General features: G+C 36.8%; 2 protein-coding genes across 4 annotated transcripts; both read left to right on the top strand.

The window, feature by feature from the left end:
• Positions 1-1,447: 1,447 nt before the first annotated feature.
• Positions 1,448-12,092, top strand: LOC117985605 (vanin-like protein 2). 3 transcript variants are annotated; one of them, XR_011237108.1, is made up of 11 exons: positions 1,448-1,603; positions 2,981-3,097; positions 3,915-4,037; positions 4,678-4,862; positions 5,239-5,453; positions 5,911-5,997; positions 6,436-6,539; positions 7,369-7,569; positions 8,514-8,635; positions 8,878-9,428; positions 10,759-10,883. XR_011237108.1 is itself a non-coding variant. In XM_034972368.2 (10 exons), exons 1-10 carry the CDS (start codon positions 1,550-1,552, stop codon positions 12,037-12,039), a joined length of 1,620 nt encoding a protein of 539 aa, XP_034828259.1. In that variant the 5' UTR covers positions 1,448-1,549; the 3' UTR covers positions 12,040-12,092. The 3 variants fall into 3 exon arrangements, 2 of the variants coding, with proteins under 2 accessions (XP_034828259.1, XP_034828261.1); XM_034972368.2 differs by lacking the exons at positions 8,514-8,635; positions 8,878-9,428 and adding an exon at positions 11,631-12,092; XM_034972370.2 differs by lacking the exon at positions 10,759-10,883 and having other exon boundaries at positions 8,878-10,663.
• A 3,291-nt stretch (positions 12,093-15,383) lies between these two features.
• On the top strand, positions 15,384-20,842 carry LOC117985611 (L-asparaginase-like). Its single transcript, XM_034972380.2, has 9 exons — positions 15,384-15,826; positions 16,154-16,276; positions 16,743-16,855; positions 17,265-17,390; positions 17,695-17,819; positions 17,992-18,224; positions 18,798-18,958; positions 20,033-20,146; positions 20,483-20,842. Exons 1-9 carry the CDS (start codon positions 15,754-15,756, stop codon positions 20,528-20,530), a joined length of 1,116 nt encoding a protein of 371 aa, XP_034828271.1. The 5' UTR covers positions 15,384-15,753; the 3' UTR covers positions 20,531-20,842.
• The last annotated feature ends 25 nt before the right edge of the window (positions 20,843-20,867 follow it).

Genomic DNA, 20,867 nt, shown 5'->3' with positions numbered 1-20,867 from the left:
GACCACTCCAGTGGTCCGCGCACCCACGCACCCTACTAGTCACATAGATACCTACTACTTACTATGTACTTAATTTGTTATTTAGCTTTTAGTAATAAGTATTATTATACCAGTAGGTAAGAAAGCTAACCAATTGATATAATGTACTACTGCATTTCGTTTAGCTCTTTCATGAGTAGGTACCTACTGAAGTGATTTATTGTAAAAATTATAAAATCTATTGAACGGTTCCATTGAACTATTAAACAAAATACTATAGATATTAAATATTACTTATTTTGCGAATTCTTTTCAAACAAATTAAATATTTTTCCCTTTTAGTGAGTTGTCTGGTTTTATTTTATAATTTATCACCTCGGTCAAGGGATCCCCCTATTATACTATAAACTCATTGATTTTAAATCAATGTATAAACTAGTAAACTATCAAGTTGCTTAAAAGTTTGTTTCCATTGAATAAGTACCTATAGTCTATTTTTAGGGTTCCTACCTCGATAGGAAAAAGGAACCTGTCTGTATGTCTGTCTGTCTGTCGTGTCTGTCAAGAAAACCTACTTACTACTAGGTACTACCCGGAACCTTCCCGTTGATCTAGAATCATGAAATTTGGCAGGTAGGTAGGTTTTATAGCATAAGTACCTAAAGGAAAAAATCCGAAAACCGTGAATTTGTGGATACATCACAAAAAAATAAAAATGTGTTTAGTAACAAATAATTAGTAGGTGTTTTCAACTTTCATATAAGATTACTATTCCAATATCATATGAATGGGACCTGCAGAGTCTACAACAGATTTTTATTTATTTTTACGCATAATAGTTTTTGATATAATATATCTTGTAAAATGTCGAAAAAATACGACTTTAGCACGGAACCCTCAGTGCGGAGTCTGTTTCGCACTTGGCTGGTTTTTTTATTTAGTCATGATTAAAATTGAAAACCCTCGACACAAAAACTCTTAAAAGAAAAATAGTAATACTTATATACCTACAGTACGCGGCCGAAAGTAACGTTCATCGATCTTCGGCCGCGTAATGTATTGGTTCTTTAATTTTGAACCAAGCGTCACGTTAGACAGACAGACATACAGACAGACAGACAGACGGACGGACCCTAAAAAACCCTAAAAAAGATTTCGACGAAATCTCGTTCTCTAGACAAGTCGTGTGCGGAAAAACCCTCAATACGATGCAGAGCGAGCGAGAGAGAGGTAGATAACCACTGTAGATAGTAAACAGAATGTTGGATGTGGAATTTTATATATGTAAAATAGGTGAAAACGTAGATCCGCGAAAAATCATTTCTATAACTATCTATGTAAATAAAATATCTTGTAGAAATCTAAGATTGGCAACAGATAACATTGTAGATTGTGGTGACGTAGGTATGACTCACACACGACAAACGTCCGTTATCTTAAAGAAAATGGAAACAAACATTTAATACTATCCTGTAATATTTTCCTGTAGTAAACAGTAGAGCCGAGAGCGCCAGACGCCAGTTACTGTCGAAGACAGTGGAGAGCAATACGTGTTTTTATTCAAAGTCCAATGGCGTATCATAGTTTGTGTATATTGTTGTGTTTATTTGGATTTTCATCACAGGTTTTGTATTTATATTTCAATAATACTTAATTATAATTTATATTGCACGCTTTCCTCGATTATCTTGCCATAATTTTTAATTGTAGATATAATCAATCACGCTCTTGTTTTGTTTGATTGAACAAGTACAAAAACAACCAGCATTTAAAATGTGTCTATAATTTAAAAAAAATTTAAACTTCGTGTGCGAGTCCAACTTGCACTTGGCCGGTTTTTTTTTAAAAAGTTGTATCATCACATGGCAGCACGTCTGATTGCAGCCAAGCGCTACTAGCCTAGGTAGGTGTACCTATAAATTAAAGAAAACATGCACAAATTACTAAGGATTAGAAATTAATCGGGGTATTTATTGAATCAATCCTTTTAAGTGTCATATTGAATTCATTAGATTACTTATCTTACTTCATCACTGCCATAAAATCATAAATAGTTACCTAACGTAAACATAAAACTGTTTTAAGCCACCTATCACAATTTATCAAATCATAATTAAATTTTCCGCAATAAGTAGGTATAGGTACCTACAAGTTACAACTAAGTAGGACTATTCATCATTTCCTCACCGTTCAAGTAAATGATAGGCTGGTCATCATCATCATCGTGATCAACCCATCGCCGGCTCACTACAGAGCACGGGTCTCCTCTCAGAGTAAGAAGGGTTTTGGCTATAGTCTACCACGCTGGCCATGTGCGGATTGGATCGGATAATTGCTTCATCATCATCATCATCATCATCATCAACCGATAGACGTCTACTGCTGGACATAGGTCTCTTATAGGGACTTCCACACGCCACTGTCTTGCGCCGCGCCGCTTGAATCCAGCGACTCCCTGCGACTCGTCTGATGTCGTCCGTCCACCTAGTGGAGGGTCTTCCAACGCTGCGTCTTTCGGTGCGAGGCCGCCATTCCAGCACCTTGCGCCCCAACCCCTGCCCTGCTCATTACCTTTCAGCTTCGCAACCCGTTGAGCTATGTCATCATCCATCCATCCAGGTTAGCTGGTTTTCATCTTAGACTGCGTCATCACTTACCAGCAACCAGCAGGTGAGATTGCAGTCAAAGGCTAACTTGTATCTGAATAAAATAAAATAAAAACCAGCCAAGTGCGAGTCAGACTCGCGCAAGATACAAGTCGTATTTTTTCGACATTTTGTACGATAAATCAAAAACTATAATGCAGTTTCCACGAAAGTCTTGTACTACGACTACGTCGGTATTCGTAGTAGACTACGTGTACTCTGCACCCCTGTACAGTTTGATTCGTTTGACTATCTCGGTGCCTGGGATCGAACCTCCGACCTACTGAATTGGAGGCGGACGTCTTCACCACTAGGCTATCATGGCTCTTTTAACAATTACATGTTCCTATTTTCAGAAATCTACCTTTGATGATACCAGTTACGTGGCAGCTGTAGTCGAATACGAGGTGCAAGCGAACTCAAGCCTTAATTTGCAAAACTATGTTCAGTTGATAAGAGATGCTGCGAAAGAGGTAATTCGTATTATATAAAGTTTACATTTCTTTATTTTACTACAAGCTATGAGTCTAGTCTAGCCTGAACTCTTGTCAAAATTCTATAGGTCTAAAAATAAATAAATTAATAAGTATATTTTTTCTACTTATTAACGCTTGGCTGCACACTGACGTTACGGCCTGAGGACGCATTAGAAGATTGAAGATTTGAAGATTACGTTTAGCAGATGCATTTTCTCTCTTGATTTGTAGGTACACTACCTTTGTTGCCGGGTGAGTTTCCACCCATATGTTATCGATATTCCATCTACATGCATGAAACGATTTGCATCATCGTTCCTCAAACACATGGCTAAGGTTTGAAATTGGAAAACTCTTCCGCTATGTGTGTTTCCTACCAATTACAATTCGGGTATCTTTGAAACAAGAGTGAATAAGCATCTTCTAGACAAACGTGACCCATCTGAGGCCGCATCATTACTTTGCATCAGGTGTGATCGTGGTCACGCGTGTGTCTATAGTGAATAAAAAAATAGTTAGTGGGTAAGCCGGAAGTAGGGAGGGCATTTTAGCTGTAGGAATTTCATGTTCGTCTCAGGTCTTTCAGTGAAAAAAATCATTACAAGAACCGGCAATATCACGGAAGAAGTTTTCGGGCTTTTTTGCGGTTTATTGTATCCTACACGCATTGGAGCAATATTGTAGGTAGTAAAAGGCTCCATCATATTATCCTTCTTTTCTTAACCTCTTCTAACAAGACGACGTTTGTGCTTATGTATTCTTGAGTTCTCCTCGCCTACTAAATGTGACTTAAAACCTGCCTATGTGGTTCCAGAATGCCGACATCGTCGTGTTTCCCGAGATGACACTGACAGTACGCGATCACGTTGTGGTACCTATCAAAGGATTGCTCAAGGAACACCCGGTACCAGCTTTGCGACCAGACCTTTATGACGAGGTACGAGTATATACATATTTTTTTTTCTCTTTACCCATAAAGGATTTTTTGAGCTTTGCAGAATGGCCAAATGTCGATGTGTTAATTTTGTTTGTGAATGCGGCTTGACTCACACAAGTCCTAATAATAAGTAGGATTTCTGTGGCTTGACTCATCTGTGATGCTGATGTTCAATCAGGTGTATTATATCTAGACTAGGTTTCTGATTTATACTATTCTAGATAATTTATGCAGGGGTGCTTAATAATTTTATAATGTACATAATTTTATTTAGAAAATAATATAATATTCTCATGCGCAGGCTAGGAGTAAGAATAAACTGACTGATTGACATGTTAATTGTTATCAATGTAAGAAACCGTTGAGTCTGGAAACAAAAATTGATATATAATTGGTATATAGATAGGACTCATTGTTCTCTCTATATAGACATCCAAAAGAAAAGAATTTGAGAATCTCCGACAGGATTTTTAAAAACATTTTGCAAATCGGTCCAGAAATCTCGGAGAAATCGGTGTAGGTACATACATTAAAAGAAAACGGGTCGAATTGAAAACCACCTTCTTTTTGGAAGTAAATCCACACGGGCAAAGTTGTAAGTTCACCATACTTTCATTATTTTGAACTTTTTTGTTTTCAGGTTCTAGTCTCAATATCGTCAGCAGCGAAGGAAAATCAAATCTATGTGGTGGTTAATGTGGAAGAGAAGGTGGATTGCACCGGCGGCGCGGGCGGAGACGTCGCTGGCGAGAGCTGCCCAGAACAAAAAGTTTACCTATACAACACAAATGTTGTATTTGACAGGGGTGGCGCGGTTATTGATAGGTGAGAATTTTTATAAATTTTTCAGGGCCCTTGAATTTACCTAAATAAAGAAAGGACAAAAAAATCCAAGACATTATCTTGGATTTTATTCAGTTTTTTCCTAATTTTACTGGCAAAAGATTGCTCGTCATTTTCGTTGCTGTTTCCAACATGTCAAGTGGAGTCAAATTCTTCCCAATATCAGACATTTTCCTCCAGAATAAAACTTAGCGCATCCCACGCGAACTTTGCAGTGAGCACTTGTAGTAGTAGTAGTAATAACTATACCTACAGTTTCTTTTAATTTAACAACTTTATGGACACGTTTCCATCATACTTCTGGTTCTGGTTTCAGCCTTTACAATGTTTTCTCCTAACACCAAGTGTTTTATTTCAGGTACCGTAAAATCAACTTATTTGGAGAATCCACGCGAACTCCAGGCTCACTGCCGGATTTAGGAATATTTGAGACTGATTTCGGAGTGACGTTCGGACACTTTATCTGCTTCGACCTGATGTTCCAAGTGCCAGCAATCCAAATAGTTCAGAAGTATAATATTACTGATATTGTCTTTTCAACTATGTGGTTCTCAGAATTGCCGTATTTGACCGGTGAGTGCATTAATTCAAAATCAAAGTAGTATTTAGTAGTAGGTATTTACTTTATTTAATAACTCAGTACAGTTCATTTCTTTGGAATCCTGACTCCTAAACTAGGAAATCCCGTGTCTTAGGGGCCAGCGCCTTCCCAAACATGGAATACGAATAGTAAATAATTTACAGTTAGGTATTACAATTATTTTAAAAAACAAGATTTAAGCGTGAAAAAACCAAGGGACGCGTCTGTAAGCTGTGGCTAAAAGCCGCGACTGATAGGTGTGCATGTCGTCTTGAGAGATAGTATGTCTCGGACGGACGGAGTAAACATTCATTTATACAATCAGGAACTTGAGAACATCAGAAGGGCAAAAACAATATTTTTCATTGAAATAACGTCAAGTACTTAATAAAACGAATAAAATAAAATAAAATAAATTAAATCTAATATTTCAATTTGTTTTCCAACCAGCTGTTCAGATTCAAGAGGCGTATGCATATTCTATGAACGTCAATTTTTTGGGAGCCGGAGCTAACAACGTTCGAGTCGGAAGTGCGGGTAAGTTTAAATTTAGCTGAGTTTTTACATGACTACCCAAAATAAAGCAGTGTAATATTTCATAGCTGTTTGTATAAATGTGAGTTTTTTTTGTTCCACGACGACTGGGGTATCGTTAGAATCCTCAAATCATCCCGAGTAACACTAATTATAATTATTTTTGAAAAAATTCAATGGGGCGCCATTTATTTTAAAATGTGTTATTTTTAATTTTGCAAATTTAAACCATTAGGTATGCGTGAAAACAAATAAAAATCTGATTTAGAATCTGCAGCTAAGGCTCTTTCATATGATACCCCAGTTGGCATACTTAGTTATACTTTGATAATTTAAAATACTAATCATTTGTTCATGAACACATTTCAATTTTTTTTTGTAATGTAACCATAAATTCACGATTATAATATCTGCAATGTACCTACTTTATATTTTTTTTAGGTTCAGGCATTTACTCTGGTAAAGCTGGTGCACTAGTAAGCATAATGCCAGGCGTTCCTACAACTAAATTGCTCGTTGCCAGGGTACCTAAGGTACCTGGACAGGTAAAATTATTAAAACTTGTGAAATTATAACTAGTTAGTTAGTCGTAGAAAACTGCAGACATGGGAAAGGCATGATTAATTATTACACGTTATAGAAATCCGTAAGTCAAAACATTATTTTCAAAAGATATAGGTAGATACAGCTAATAATATTATATTATTTAGGTAACCAGCGGTTTAAGCTGTGCCTTGATAGGTATATAAATCAGTCAGGACCTTGAATTTTATATCATACTAGCTGATGCCCGCGACTTCGTCCGCGTGGAATAAGGTTTTTAAAAATCCCGTAGGAACTCTTTGATTTCCCGGGATTAAAAGTAGCCTATGTCACTTTCCAGGTCTTTATCTATACCCATGCAAAAAATCACGTCAATCCGTTGCACCGTTGCGACGTGATTGAAGGACAAACCAACAAACCAACAAACCAACGATCAAACACACTTTCGCATTTATAATAAGGGTACTGATAGCTACAGATATGCTTTGGCTTTACAGTAAAAAAAAATTGGCTGATTCTTTGCGCAAATGAATCGGTCTGACCGTCTGAAATTTTTACTAAATTTATATGTCGTACCATATGTACCGTACCTACTTTGGTGATAGTGGTGATATTAAAAAGAACACCCGGATGAGTCTGTTGTGGGCTCTTCTAAAACCTGGGTGCGTTTGGAACCCTCGTAGCTTTAGTTTTGAGTTAACTATCGCCACTATCACCTATAACCGGACTATCAAAAAGAGTACCTCCAATAGTACCTACTTTGAATTAAAAAAAAATGAATTTTGAATTTTTGAATTTTACTTGGTATTAATATTAGGTAATGCTTTTTAGTTAAATGAAACAGCCCCGGCAGTCCCGGGGCCTATATACAACAATCCTGTGGAGCAAGACAGCCTGTACCTCTTGACTGACCCATCACTGGTTTCTCATACAACCAGGTTGTTGACCCCAGGAAATCAACAGTTTATTCTTGCCGACAAGGATGTATCATGCTACTTCCGCGTACGACTGAGTGAGAGAAGCGGAAATAATGTAAGTTTTTTATATCCTTGTGAATATTTTTTTACGTAACGCGTGTCGCTTCATCCTTTTTTACAAGACGATTAAAACCTGACCACGTCCACACCAGTAAAAAATTGCGGGCATGCGTTGTTCAGTGAAAATTATTCTGTCGAAATAAATGCGGCGAAAATATTTACGCAGCATGCGTATTTAAGCTACGACGCAATTTTTATTGGTGTTGTAGCAATAAGCTTAAACACAAATAAAAAATAAAAAACTGCTTTCGGGAAATTATTATTATTTATTGATACAGCATTAATTTAAGTGCACGCTTGTACCTAGCTAACTACTCTTTCAATTTTTGTTCTTCATAAGTTGATGCTTGTACTGCACTGGTTTTATATAACTTAACGTAAGTAGGTCCCTATCTATTTTCTAACAATGGTGATATACTAAAATTAGTAAGTAGTAGATACGTAGTGCATGTTTTACCTAGTGATTTATAATAATACCTTGCATATTAAAGCCATTAACATAAAGGTAAGTACAAACGTTTATTTGTATTATTTAAGTAGGTACTTAATATGTAGGTATAAGAAGCCAGATTAGAACCACTTTATACTTTACGTTGCGGCCCGAAATTAATGTATGGAGAAAGAAATAATGTATAAGCTACTAAGCATAATATGCCTAATATTACTATGTCTATAACCACTCGTACGCAAGCTATAAAATATAAATAGGTCTACTTTATAGAACTGCTTGCTACTCAGGCAAAATGGTTTAGAAACATTGCCGGCCACTTCAAAATTATATAGGTATCTTTGTGACCTAAAGAATACATACATACTTAATAGAAGTCAAACCGCGTTCACCATATTTTGCTAACGAAATTTGAAATTCCTTTTGTGACCCTGTCATTACAGCTAGAGTCTAGAGATTTTTTAAGAGATTAAAGTGTTTTTGCTTTTCAGGCACCTTTTTATAGAGCTTTCGCACACGACGGTGTCAACGTATACGTTAAACGTGATGCAGGCACTGTGGGCTGTCTACTAGCAGCTTGTAAAACAGAAGATGTTAATAGTTGTGTTTATAGGTAATTTTATTTGATTTACTGTACTGTGTAATCATTGAAAAACGATTTGAAGTAGGTAAATTACAATAAATTTATATTTCTTTCAAGACGTTAATAACAATAAGTGACAAGATAAACTGAATTGTTTATTCACACATATACCTACCAGGCTTACAACTCTAATTGTAGACATATTTTTTTCTATATACCTACACATTACACATACGTAAAACTTACGTTACAATATTATAATATGATTGCAGGTTTAATGAAGATGCCGTAGAAATTCAAGACCTCGAAATAAAAATGACATATCACCAGCACTATAATATTACATTAAAATGCAATGATATTGAATTTTTCCCGATATCTTTAAGAAATAACATGTTTCCACTTAATCCTGCGAATTTTACGTACAAAGAAGATCCATTACAAACAAAGGAAAATGAAAATAATGCAAACAAGATCGACGGTCCCGTAGAAATAACGAACAAAATCAATTCACCCCAAACTGAGATTATTTCGTTCGGAATATGGGGAAGAGTATTCAACAGAGATGGAAAAATACTGACAGACTTTTCTAAGGAAGATATTGAGAAATATCTTGAAATTGAAAATGTTATATACAACCCTGAAAAGGACAGGAGTTCTCTAATAGATGATGAATTATAATTATTCTTTGCATAATCTACATACATCAAAGGAAAAGCTGACTGACTGACTGACTAACTGGCTCATTAACTGACTGATCTATCAACGCACTTCTCAAACTACTAGACGGATCGGGCTGAAATTCGGCATGCAGATACTTTAGGTACAATATTCAGACTCGAATTATTATAATGAAGAGTAAAAAATTAAATCAAATTTTCTTTATCCATCTTCTGCTTCCTTTAGTTATTATAACGCTAAATACAGATTTTTTATTAAGATTTTTCATTTACTAATAATAAATGAAAAAATCAACATCAAAATTTATTTATTTCCTTTACCTATCTTTGACTAGTGTTTCTTGTGCTACGTCTATGTGACTCTAACACCGCACCGGTTTGGAGTACAGATGCCTAATACTGAGAAGAGCTGGCAAGAAACTCAGCAGTTGCTCTTTTCAAATCATAAAAGTTGTAATAACAAACTTTTAACGTAACAGTAGGTACATTATAGGAACCATCTTGAGGGCAATTAAAAGCTTAGCTAATTGCTTCCATGCAATTGTTGCTGATTCTGTTGGACAAACAAACATTACAGACCACTCTATTATCCATACTAATATTATAAATGCGAAAGTGTGTCTGTCTGTAGAAGCTGTCTGCTAGCTTTTCACGGCTCAACCGTTCAACCGATTTTGACGAAATTTGGTACAGAGGTAGCTTGCAACCCGGGGAAGGACATAGGCTACTTTGTATCCCGGAAAATTTAAGAGTTCCCACAGGATTTTTAGTAACCTAAATCCACGCGTACGAAGTCGCGGGCATCAGCTAGTTACTATATAAACCACTAGAGTGTATGTTTATGTATACCTTTGTTTACCGGCATTGCGACTTTCCGTCTTACAGTTCTATAAGTTCTTAAGTATGGGCTGTCTGGAAGAGATCACTGTAGTGTTAAAAATAAGATTGCCTTTGTTTTTTAAGTGTGTCCTGTATTCTTACTCGTGTAATTTTGTTTTTGTTTTGTTGTTAATAAATAAATAAATTCTCTACGAGTAAATATTATTTTGCTATTGTCTTGGTTGCTCTCTCCAAAAAAGGATACCACTAACTTTAGACCTGTCAATTTAGTTTAATTTAATAATTCTGTATACAATCTCAATCAATATTCTAGTATGATTATTATACTATAATATACTATGGCGCACCGGGCAGTGCAGCGTGGCGCGACGGCAACGCGACGGTGTCATACAAGGAATTGCTGTTTGGAGACGTTCACAAAGCAAAGAGCGTGTTGGTGCCGTCAGCATTGACTTGCTGCATGCAATTCCTTGTATTACAAATCATCTTGCCGTTGCCGCAGCGTCAATCTACTTAAAAAAACCAAAACTTACGCGGGCAAGTTGCGGACATTATCTAATCAATAAATAAAGCTTGAAAAGGTAGATAAAGAAGTCCAAAGACGGACTTACCTAAAATTTATTTATATTTCAGACTTACAGGTATAGAGCTGGAGCGTTCAGTGGTGTGCGCACCTATAATGGGTTCACGACAGGTGGATTAAGGATTTGCTCCGTATTTGCCTGCACGAACGATACTCTCGAATCTTGTGGTCAAAGGTAAGAAAATGGGTAGATGACTCGATTTTTATCAAAACGTTTCTAAAATAACATAGTAGATAGAATTTTGTCAGCTCAAAAATGAAATACTTGAGTAGGTAAATAACTCTGTGAAAAAAGTGAAATATGACAAAAAGGGATACCGACAGTAGTAGCTGTGATGCCATCGCGTAGCATTTCGTGGAATTTCTTTGATTGTTTGGGATAAAAGTAGGTATAGTACGTGACAGGTCGAGATGGCAATCGGGGTGGGGACGCCCCGCACAACCATGCGTTAAGCCGGTGCGGGACAGCGCGGGTAACGTGTGGGTGTGCCCCCCCCCCCCCCCCCCCCCGCCTCATACCTCGATTATCATCTCGATATTTGTCGCATACTACCTATATGTATATATGACTCGTATGTCCTCCGGGAAGCAAGCTGTACTAAATTTCATTTATATTAAATTTAGCAGACAGACAGACACATTTTGCATTTGTAATATTAATATGGATTTATTAGTTTTTTTCTTGATAAATATGGAAATTTATTTGGATTAAAAAAGGGATAGACAATTCTATTAAATAAACTTAAATCTAAATTAAAAGCATTTCAACGATTAAAAGTAAACAAAAATATATGGATGGATAAATAACTATGGATATGGATGGACATATGGATTTAAATTACTAATTACTATGCTACTCATCATTATGATAACAATCAAAATGAAATGAAAGGCAGCTACTATAACTTTATTTATTTTACAGATTCCCTCAATATTCGTTGAACTCTACAGCTGTTTTTGAAACTTTGATCATAAACGCAGGCGTGCCCATCCCGGAGACAGACGAGGCTCTGTCAGCAAAGAAGACAGTATACTTTCCTATCACTTTAGATACAAGCCTTAAGCCTTTGAGACCTGACTTCTATAATTTTGAAGAGCGACAAATCTTTAATGCCTTAACAGTTTATGCATTTGATTTGCGAAATTCGGTCGCTGAGTTGTACAGTTTTGCGGTGTGGGGCAGAGAATATACGACTGATGGGGAAGAACCTACTGATAACAATGAAACTACGACTCCTGCTCCTGAAGATCCTGATACCGATTCATCGGGTGTGCATCGACTTCATTTATTAGTATTATTCTTTTGTACTCTATCTCTTTTGAGACTGTAAATCATCACATTAGTTACGTAATAAAAATTGCAAAATATTTGCCAATTCTAAAAGAGCAGTTTTATTGTTCTTTCAATGCCTAAGAGCTCGTTCACACGGCATTAACACTGCATGTTTTTTGCTATACTTATAAACCTTACTGGACACGCAGCAGTGCAAGTGGCGAATAGTGAATATATAGAAGAAGAACCCTTCACATGGTTAAAACTGTATGTGTATTGTGTAAGTATTTTTGTAGTACAAACAACATAATATGAATGGTTTATAGTCTATAATATCAGATTCCCACGATAAACTCGAAAGACACCGAGGTAGTACTATTATATCTTGTGTGACCGAGGTAAGTCTGGCACTCTATTAGGTATTCACCAGTGTAACTGATAATAATTATATTTTCTCCTCATTTTATCTCATATTTCAGAAATATAGATAGGTATAGAGCTGCGGCAGTCAGTGGCGTGCGATCTTATGACCGTATAGTGTCAGGTGGATCAAGGATCTGCTCCATAATTGCTTGCACCAGCAATGATACAATAGAATCTTGTGGCCAAAGGTAAGATGACGAAATCTGGTGCTTTATGACATAAATAGGTACCTAGGTACTATTGATTATTCATGTTATATTACTCTTAACAAATGATTGGATTAAAGAGCAGAGCATATAACTGTATGCTCTGTAACATGTAATTGTTATAGCATATAAGTCTTACTAGCATACTTAGGTACATTATGCAGAGTTTTCTAAAAATCATCGTTCAAATCCATACTTTTATGGCGTTATCACTTATCAGATATTTTAGAATTACTTATTATACCTAATCGTAGAATGATAATAATATATTTCTTCCGGATAGTAAGTAGATAAGCAAGTAATCCACCAAGATTATCGCTAACTTTTAATGACTGATCTTTTTGTCCCGAAAAAAACCATTTATAAGTATAAGTACGCGACAGGTCGAGATGGCTATCGGGGAGGGTACGCCCCGTACGCCCGCACAGCCTCCACGCTGACCCTGTGCGGGAGAGCACGGGCGAGTGCGGGTGTGCGGGACGTCCCCCCGCCTCATACCCCGATTGTTAATAAGTTTTACTTTTGACAATGATAAAAATCCAAAATTTATATTTATTTGGATTTTATAAGTATACACTATTAACATGATCTATTAGTATAGCTCAACAATATTCAATCGTGTTCCCCTGATATTCAATATTCATAACTAGATGATGCCCGCGACTTCGTCCGCGTGGATTTACGGACGGACGTGAAAGGCTAGCAGACCGACAGACAGACACACTTTCGCATTTATAATATTAGTATGGATTACAGATTCCTGCGATATTCGCCAAAATCTACAGCTGTCTTTGAAGCCTTGAATATAACCGCAGGCGTGCCCATCGCAACGACGGACGAGGTCCTCTCAGCGAAGACAGCAGTAATTATTTCCCCGTCACTTTAGATACCTACAACCCTCATGCCTCTAAAACCTGCTCACTATGTTTTCGAAGAAGTAAATGAACTCCTAGATTTATACAGCGTTTACATCTTCAATTTGAGGAACCTAGACGCTGAGTTATACAGTTTTGGAATTTGGGGCCGAGAATATACTACTGATACGGAAAATAAAGAAGAACCGATTAATAATGGCAGTACTGAACCGCCTCCTGAGCCTGATTCTTCCAGCGTACATCGCTTTCATACAATATTATTATTTGCTTTTGTAGCTCTTGTCTTTTAAGTTCCTTAATAATAATTATAAATACCTAGAGGTTTTAAATTATATTTTTCAGTCATTGGAATGTTTTGAAGTCGTAAATGAATGTTCCGGAAAGTTATTATTAGTGAAATAAAATATTACCTACTCATTAAATAAAATATTTTTAATATAAAATATTACATGAGACATGAAGCATTTTAAGTTTATCCTGTCTATTAATAAAGATATATTGCGGGTATTACCCAAATCACAGAATATAATATTATAACCCAAATGCAACAACTGTGGAACTGGGGTGATCTATGACCCAGTAATCGCAAACTATTTATGGGTAAACAATTAAAGATAAGCTTATTTAATTATGTATCTCAATAATATAAATGAAATAGATACCTAATATGCTAAATACTTACGTATCTAAAGAGAAGACTTAAAACTACGACATTTGGGTTACTTTGTACAGCGCTATCTCTTCTGCTCTCGTGCGTTTTGTATCTTCTATCTTACTCATTAAGGAGCCTGAATTAAATACGCCATATAATGAAGGTAACACACTCACGGTACGGTACCCACGGTGATTGATATGTATTTGGGATTATAAAACAAAATATGATGTAACATTTATGGCCGCTCGACGCTTACAAATTATAATCTTTTTTCCAACTTATCTATTTAACACTGTAAGCTTATTTTGCTTTAATCAGCTAAACGTGAAATAAAGAGAAACGAGCGTGGTGATCACGGAACTCAATATAGTCGGCGATAGGTCGAGATAGCAATCGGGGAGCGAACACCCCGCACTCCCGCACAGCCCCATGGGTAACACCAGTCTAGATTTATATTCCACTTCGATGACTACAGTCGATTTGAGTGATGTTTTCTATTGCTTGCTTTTCCTTCATGTACAGTAGCGGGCGCTCGGATTTATCTGGTTTCGCTGATAATAGCAAAAAAGCTTTGTACTTTACATTATCCAATACTAGATTTTGCTCGCGACTTCGTTCGCGTTAGATAGGTAATTTATAGCACTCAGAGATAATTAAGCTATCTATCACTAAAAAGAGTTTTCAGAATGAGATCTCTAGTTCCGGAGATAATCCTCTAATAATAATAGTTTAGTAGAAGTACAAATTTTATCTTTTAGGGTTCCGTAACTCAAAAGAAAAAAACGGAACCCTCATAGGATCACTTTGTTGTATGCCTGTCTGTCTGTCAAGAAACCTACGGGGTACTTCCCGTTGACCTAGAATCATGAAATTTGGCAGAAAGGTAGGTAGCAGACATGAGGGGAAAAATCTAAAAACCGTGAATTTGTGGTTACATCACAAGAAAAAAATTAAAATGTGTTCATAAACAAATATTGCTATTTTCAACTTTCAAAGTAAGATTACTATACCAAGTGGGGTATCATATGAAAGGGCTTTACTTGTACATTCTAAAACAGATTTTTATTTATTTTTAGGCTTAATAGTTAATAGTTTTTGATGTATCGTGCAAAATGTCGATAAAATACGATTGTAGTACGGAACACTCAGTGCGCGTGTCTGACTCGCACCTAGCCGGTTTGCTAATATTACTAACCTATAGATAAATCGATAAGCGTGGTGAGCAAGTTTTCACACGAAGCGATTGCTACATATCACATCTTGAGATTTTGTTATCTAGGCGAAGTACAAAGTTAGAATAATAAAATTTTGCACCCCATCATTATTTTGCACTCCGTTATCACAACTGCTTATTCCAATAACCGTGATGTCGACATCATCTAGCAAAAAATCTTATCAATATAAACAAGAAATTGATAACCGTCTGAATATAATACGCCATGAGTTGCTTCATTAAACGTTATCGTTGTGAAGTGAAACAGTTCACAATATTAAATCATCTCCTTTGCTGTAACTCGTTAGTTTATACAACGATCAAATACCTTCGCCACGCAAATACTTCTACCATTCGATCTACTTAGTGGATTATTCTTCATTTTTTTTAATCGGTTAAAATGAGTCAAGTTAAAAGAGTTCTTGTAATTTACACCGGTGGAACCTTTGGGATGTTGAAAAATGAGAAAGGCGGTGAGTGGAATTGTTTAATATTGTGAAGTCTGTTTTTTTTAATTTTAATTATTATTAAAATTTAATTAACAGTATGTATGTAATTAAATATAATATATTAAAAAATATCTACTGTATCCGTACAGCAAGAACGACTTCCTTTCGAAGTAAAGAAAAAATACAAGTAGGTACCTATAGGTACTTACTTACCTATTACATTTTAGTTTTATTCAGTAGAGATAAGTACTAGGCCAAAAAACATTGACATTAGGTACTAATTATTATTTAAAAGCACGCATCAATATGCTTACTTATATTCTTTATAGGTAATCATTTTTTAAATTTCAGTACTGGTCCCGCAAAAAAATATTGAACATCGGGTGATTAGAAATTTATCGCAGCTCCACGACGATGTCTATTGGCAGAAACACTTGGCCAAGACTGAGAGAGCAGAATATCTCGTATTACCAGGTAAGATAAATAATAACGCTGGCTAAAACGAAGACACGTGATAGTACCTACAGATGAGTGGCTGTTATACCACAAAAAAAACTAAAAAAACCTAAAATTTTGTAAAAATTTACGTGCAAATAAAACCTCTGACTGACACTAGAGGTCAACAAACGTTGCGTAAGTAGGCCACTCGGAGTCAATGCCGCGCGTGGTTGGCGGGGTATTGATCCGAGTTTTGCACGCTATACATTGTGGGTTTGAAAAATACTAAATCACTAAAACTACAAAATGTGGCAATGGTTATTTGTATTGGATTATGTTTAGTTAAAGTTTTGCGTTCTGGTTACACCCTGTATTATTATGTATAATACATAAGTAGGTATATCAAAAGTTTACCCAAGCGATGCTAGGTGGATAAGCTAGTGAACCATAAAAATGCATTTCATTCAGAATATAGATATTAATTTGTGATTGTTCGTTTCAGACGGCAAAGACACGGATATTAAAGTTTTATACAAAATCCTCGAATATGACGAATTAAAAGATTCATCGGATTTCATGATAGATGATTGGCTCAAAATGGCTCGCGATATTAAGGTATTTTAACTATTATCCACGACTTCGTTTGCGTGATAACTATTATCCACGACTTCGTTTGCGTGAATTTAGATTTTTAAAATCCCGTAAAAACTTTTTAACTGCGAAAGTCCCGTCAAAATCGGTTCTGCGTTCGAAGATTAGCCTGGACAAAGAGACCGACAGAATAAAAATATCAAAAATGGGAATTTGATTTTTAATAGCTTCATACTGGGTTAAATAAAAACGCTCGAAATAATTGTTTCAATATACCTATAAGACAATTTCAATTAAGTAGGTATATTTATTTAGGTACTCTGTCTATAGGATTCTCTTGATAGTCGGTGCTACAACTCTACAAGTTCCGAGAAAGCTCATATGCTAAATAAATTGCAAGATAGGCTTATCTTAATTAATTCTATAATTTCAGAGGTTTTATTATGACTACGATGGTTTTGTGGTACTCCATGGGACGGACACGACTGCATACGGTGCCTCGGTGTTATCTTTTATGTTGGAATCTGTTGGAAAGACCGTGGTTCTCACTGGAGCACAGGTTAGCTCTAACTTTTAATTGAAGCAAAACTTGTTAATGAACATTTGAGATGGAGACATAATGGTAAAAAGCGAAACAAACTGGAGAACAAAAGCGGTCTATTGTGCGTGGAGCGGGTCAAAAGTGCTTTAAAAATGCACTACGCAAGCGAAGCAATGCATCAATACGCAGATGTTTAGGATTGTTCTTGTAGTATAATACGTAGAAATAGTTTTATAAGACAGTCTTTCAAATATGGAAGAAGTATCTAGTTTATTGTCAAACGATGGGTGGATCAGGATGATCTCAAGTGGTTTGGTTTTAGGTGCCGATCTTCCAACCTCGCAGCGATGGTAACAATAACATTCTGTGCGCAATTTTGATCGCAGCTACATTACACATTCCGGAAGTTACAGTATTTTTTGGCGCTAAACTCTTCAGAGGAACTAGGTACCTACTTACGTATTTTAAAATTTTAATTCAATCAACTTTTTTAATAGGACATGTCACACGGCAGTTTCTAAACAGCTAACCTCGATGGAGTCGTAGGTACATGATTGGCCAAGGCTTCATCCAATTCATCAGCTTCATCAGTTACGTCAGAGCTTTATGTTATTTGCAGAGTAAAAAAAGTGTCAAACACAAGAATATACGCATTCGACTCACCGAATTTCCCTGCACTTTTGGAGGCAAAAACTATACTTGAAGTTGATCCAAAAATGCTCATCCACCAGCCTGGCTCCGTTCCCGATGAATGCAGGTTGCATGACAAACTTGCTCAAAAAGTGTATGTGTTAAAAGTAGCACCTACCATCACACCTGAAATCATCAGAGCGGTCTTCCAAGGAATGGAAGGTAAGAATAACGTAATGGATCGTGGATACCAATTTCATTTACTATACCTTTTCAAAATGTTTTCATGGAAAATCTCTCAGTCAGAAATATGGAGATAGATAATGATCGAGGGTTTGGAAGATGGGTGAGGAGCACGGCCAGGGTATTAAAGATAGGTGAGGGCGCGCCCTACTAGTTCTATAATATATGACATAGCTGCTGAATGTTGTCAGTTTCGTTTCTAAGCGATCGAATCTTTAGCACTAGATGATGCCCGATTATCGTAAATGTTGAATATCCACGACTTCGTCCGCGTGGATTTACGTTTTTACAAACCCCGTGGGAATTCTTTGATTTTTCGGGATAAAAAGTAGCCTATGTCTTCCCTGGGAATCCTAGGATGTACTTAAGCTAACTCAGTAGGTACCAAATCTCATCAAAATCAGTTAAACTGTTGGGCCGTGAAAAGCTAGCAGACAGACAGACAGATAGACATACAGACAGACACACTTTCGCATTTATAATATTAGTAATAGATAAGTTCTGTAAAGGATTTTACTGAATTATTTTTTAAATAAAGTTAATTTATATTAGGTGTAGTCCTTGAAACGTATGGTAACGGCAACATCCCGATCAAGCGCAAAGAGATCTACAGGGAGATAGAGAAGGCTGTGAAGAACAACGTCCTGGTCGTCAACGTGACGCAGTGCATCAACGGCACGGTTCTGGGGAAGGCTATCTACGAGACTGGACTTGTAAGATATTCACTTTTTATGTGCACCTACAACTAATTATATTGTCTCATAAGAAAGCTCAGGCTCACTCAGCGGGCGATGGAGAGAGCTATGCGCACAGTTTCTCTACGTGATCTACTACTCTCTCTCTCTACTCTTCAGAAATGAGGAGATCGGTAGGAGAACTAGAGTAACTGGGATAGGCTCAACGGGTTGCGAAGCAGAAGTGGCAATCGGCAGGGCACATTGTTCGGAAAAACGAAAGACGTTGGGGTCTCAAGGTGGAAAGGCAACCTCGCACCGGAAGACGCAACGTTGGAACACCTCCCACTAGGTGGACGGACGACATCAGGCGAGTCGCATGGAGCCGCTGGATTCAGGCGACGCAAGACCGTGGCGTGTGGAAGTCCCTACAAGAGACTTATGTCTAGCAGTGGACGTCTATCGGTTGACGATGAGGATGATGATGTGTACAATCTTCTTGGGCTCCAGCAAGGCACGTGATAAACCTGCGCAGTATAGTACATACCTACCTCACCATGCTATCCTAATGGTGCAGCTTCATGCTTGTGCCAAACAACAAGCACTGGCAAGCTTGTGGATGGGTGTTTGCGTATGCTTGCCAACGCTTGGGAGCGCTTGTATTTCAAGTGTCGTGCTATTGCCAATTGCAATGACTATGGCCAAACACTGTGTCTGTGGTGTTTGTCGATGCTTGCTGTATGTTGTTTGCCACAAGCATGAAGTGAACCATATCGATTACTGCGCAGTTGTACCTAAGGTGTAAAACACATACTTACTTACAATACATCGCATCGTGGCACATCGCATCGTTTCGAAATCACGACACGACTGACAATTTTCTGCGTTTAAACTTTAAAGGCGAACCTGTCTGGGGTGGTCCATAATCCATATCTACCATCTAACAAACGGATAATACTATTCCTTGTCTACATTATAAAGGGAACCTCAGAAAATTTCAGCTTTCTAGGGTTTGGGTTAGGCGTCGATGAGTCAGAACTTTTCTTTTTATACATTTACTTAGATAATATTAAGGTATGGATTCTAACTTAAGTAACCAATGAATGTTTTCAGCTGTTAGTGGAGTGCGGTGTAGTGCCCGCTTTCGACATGACCGCCGAGGCAGCGCTCGCGAAACTCTCCTACGTACTCACCAAAACCGAACTTAGCTATCAGGAAAAAGTTGAAGTAAGTTTACGTAGTATTTTCATTGGTTTTTTGATTTAGTTGCCAGTAACCTTCTTATACTTAGGCAAGCCGAGTCAGACCGATAAGCGATTTAGCGTTTCGGTGCGATGCCGCGTAGAAATGTAGGTAGGTACTACTTAGTCATCTAATAAGAAACCCCTGTTGATAACAACTGGCTGGGTTGGCATTGTTTTAAACAAATATTCCGTACCGTATTCTTTCAAATATGTTTAAACTTTAAACAAAAATGTTTTTAACTAGTTTTTTTAAACCTTAACCAATTGGTACATTTAGCTCAAATATTCACCACGTAATTATGAATTTTTCTTGTTGCAGCTCATGAAAACTAACATACGAGGAGAACTACACAATCCAAACCATTGACGATCAGAAACAGAATTTGTAGTTTATTAAGGATTTAATTAAGAAAGTAAAATTAATTATATTATATTATATACGTCGTGTCCCAAAAGCTGATCCACGCGTCTGGTGACCCAAGAGCTGGTGCTTATTTCGCTCAACGGTTGAGCCTTGCCGTTCAGCGAGGTAATAGCGCCAGTGTTTTGGGCACAATGCCCATAAATGACCATTTGGACGGCGTATATTTTTTGTAAATATAAATTTTTTAGTGATAAGTTTTTCTGTATGTATATTGTATATACTATTAAAAAAAATATTATATTACCTCACATCTGATTTCTATTTTTTTAAATAAGAGACA

Source organism: Maniola hyperantus, chromosome 9 (assembly GCF_902806685.2).
Source record: "Maniola hyperantus chromosome 9, iAphHyp1.2, whole genome shotgun sequence".
Taxonomy (NCBI): domain Eukaryota; kingdom Metazoa; phylum Arthropoda; class Insecta; order Lepidoptera; family Nymphalidae; genus Maniola; species Maniola hyperantus.
This window is presented reverse-complemented; position numbering and strand designations above follow the sequence as displayed.

Excerpts from the sequence above, each read along its gene's own strand:
- LOC117985611 (XM_034972380.2), top strand. The coding sequence starts at position 15,754 with ATGAGTCAAGTTAAAAGAGTTCTTGTAATTTACACCGGTGGAACCTTT. Across the intron at positions 17,391-17,694 it reads TGGTTCTCACTGGAGCACAG|GTGCCGATCTTCCAACCTCG; the intron begins GTTAGCTCTAAC and ends GTTTGGTTTTAG. Across the intron at positions 17,820-17,991 it reads AAACTCTTCAGAGGAACTAG|AGTAAAAAAAGTGTCAAACA; the intron begins GTACCTACTTAC and ends TGTTATTTGCAG.
- LOC117985605 (XM_034972368.2), top strand. The coding sequence starts at position 1,550 with ATGGCGTATCATAGTTTGTGTATATTGTTGTGTTTATTTGGATTTTCA. Across the intron at positions 4,863-5,238 it reads GGTGGCGCGGTTATTGATAG|GTACCGTAAAATCAACTTAT; the intron begins GTGAGAATTTTT and ends GTTTTATTTCAG. Across the intron at positions 6,540-7,368 it reads TACCTAAGGTACCTGGACAG|TTAAATGAAACAGCCCCGGC; the intron begins GTAAAATTATTA and ends AATGCTTTTTAG.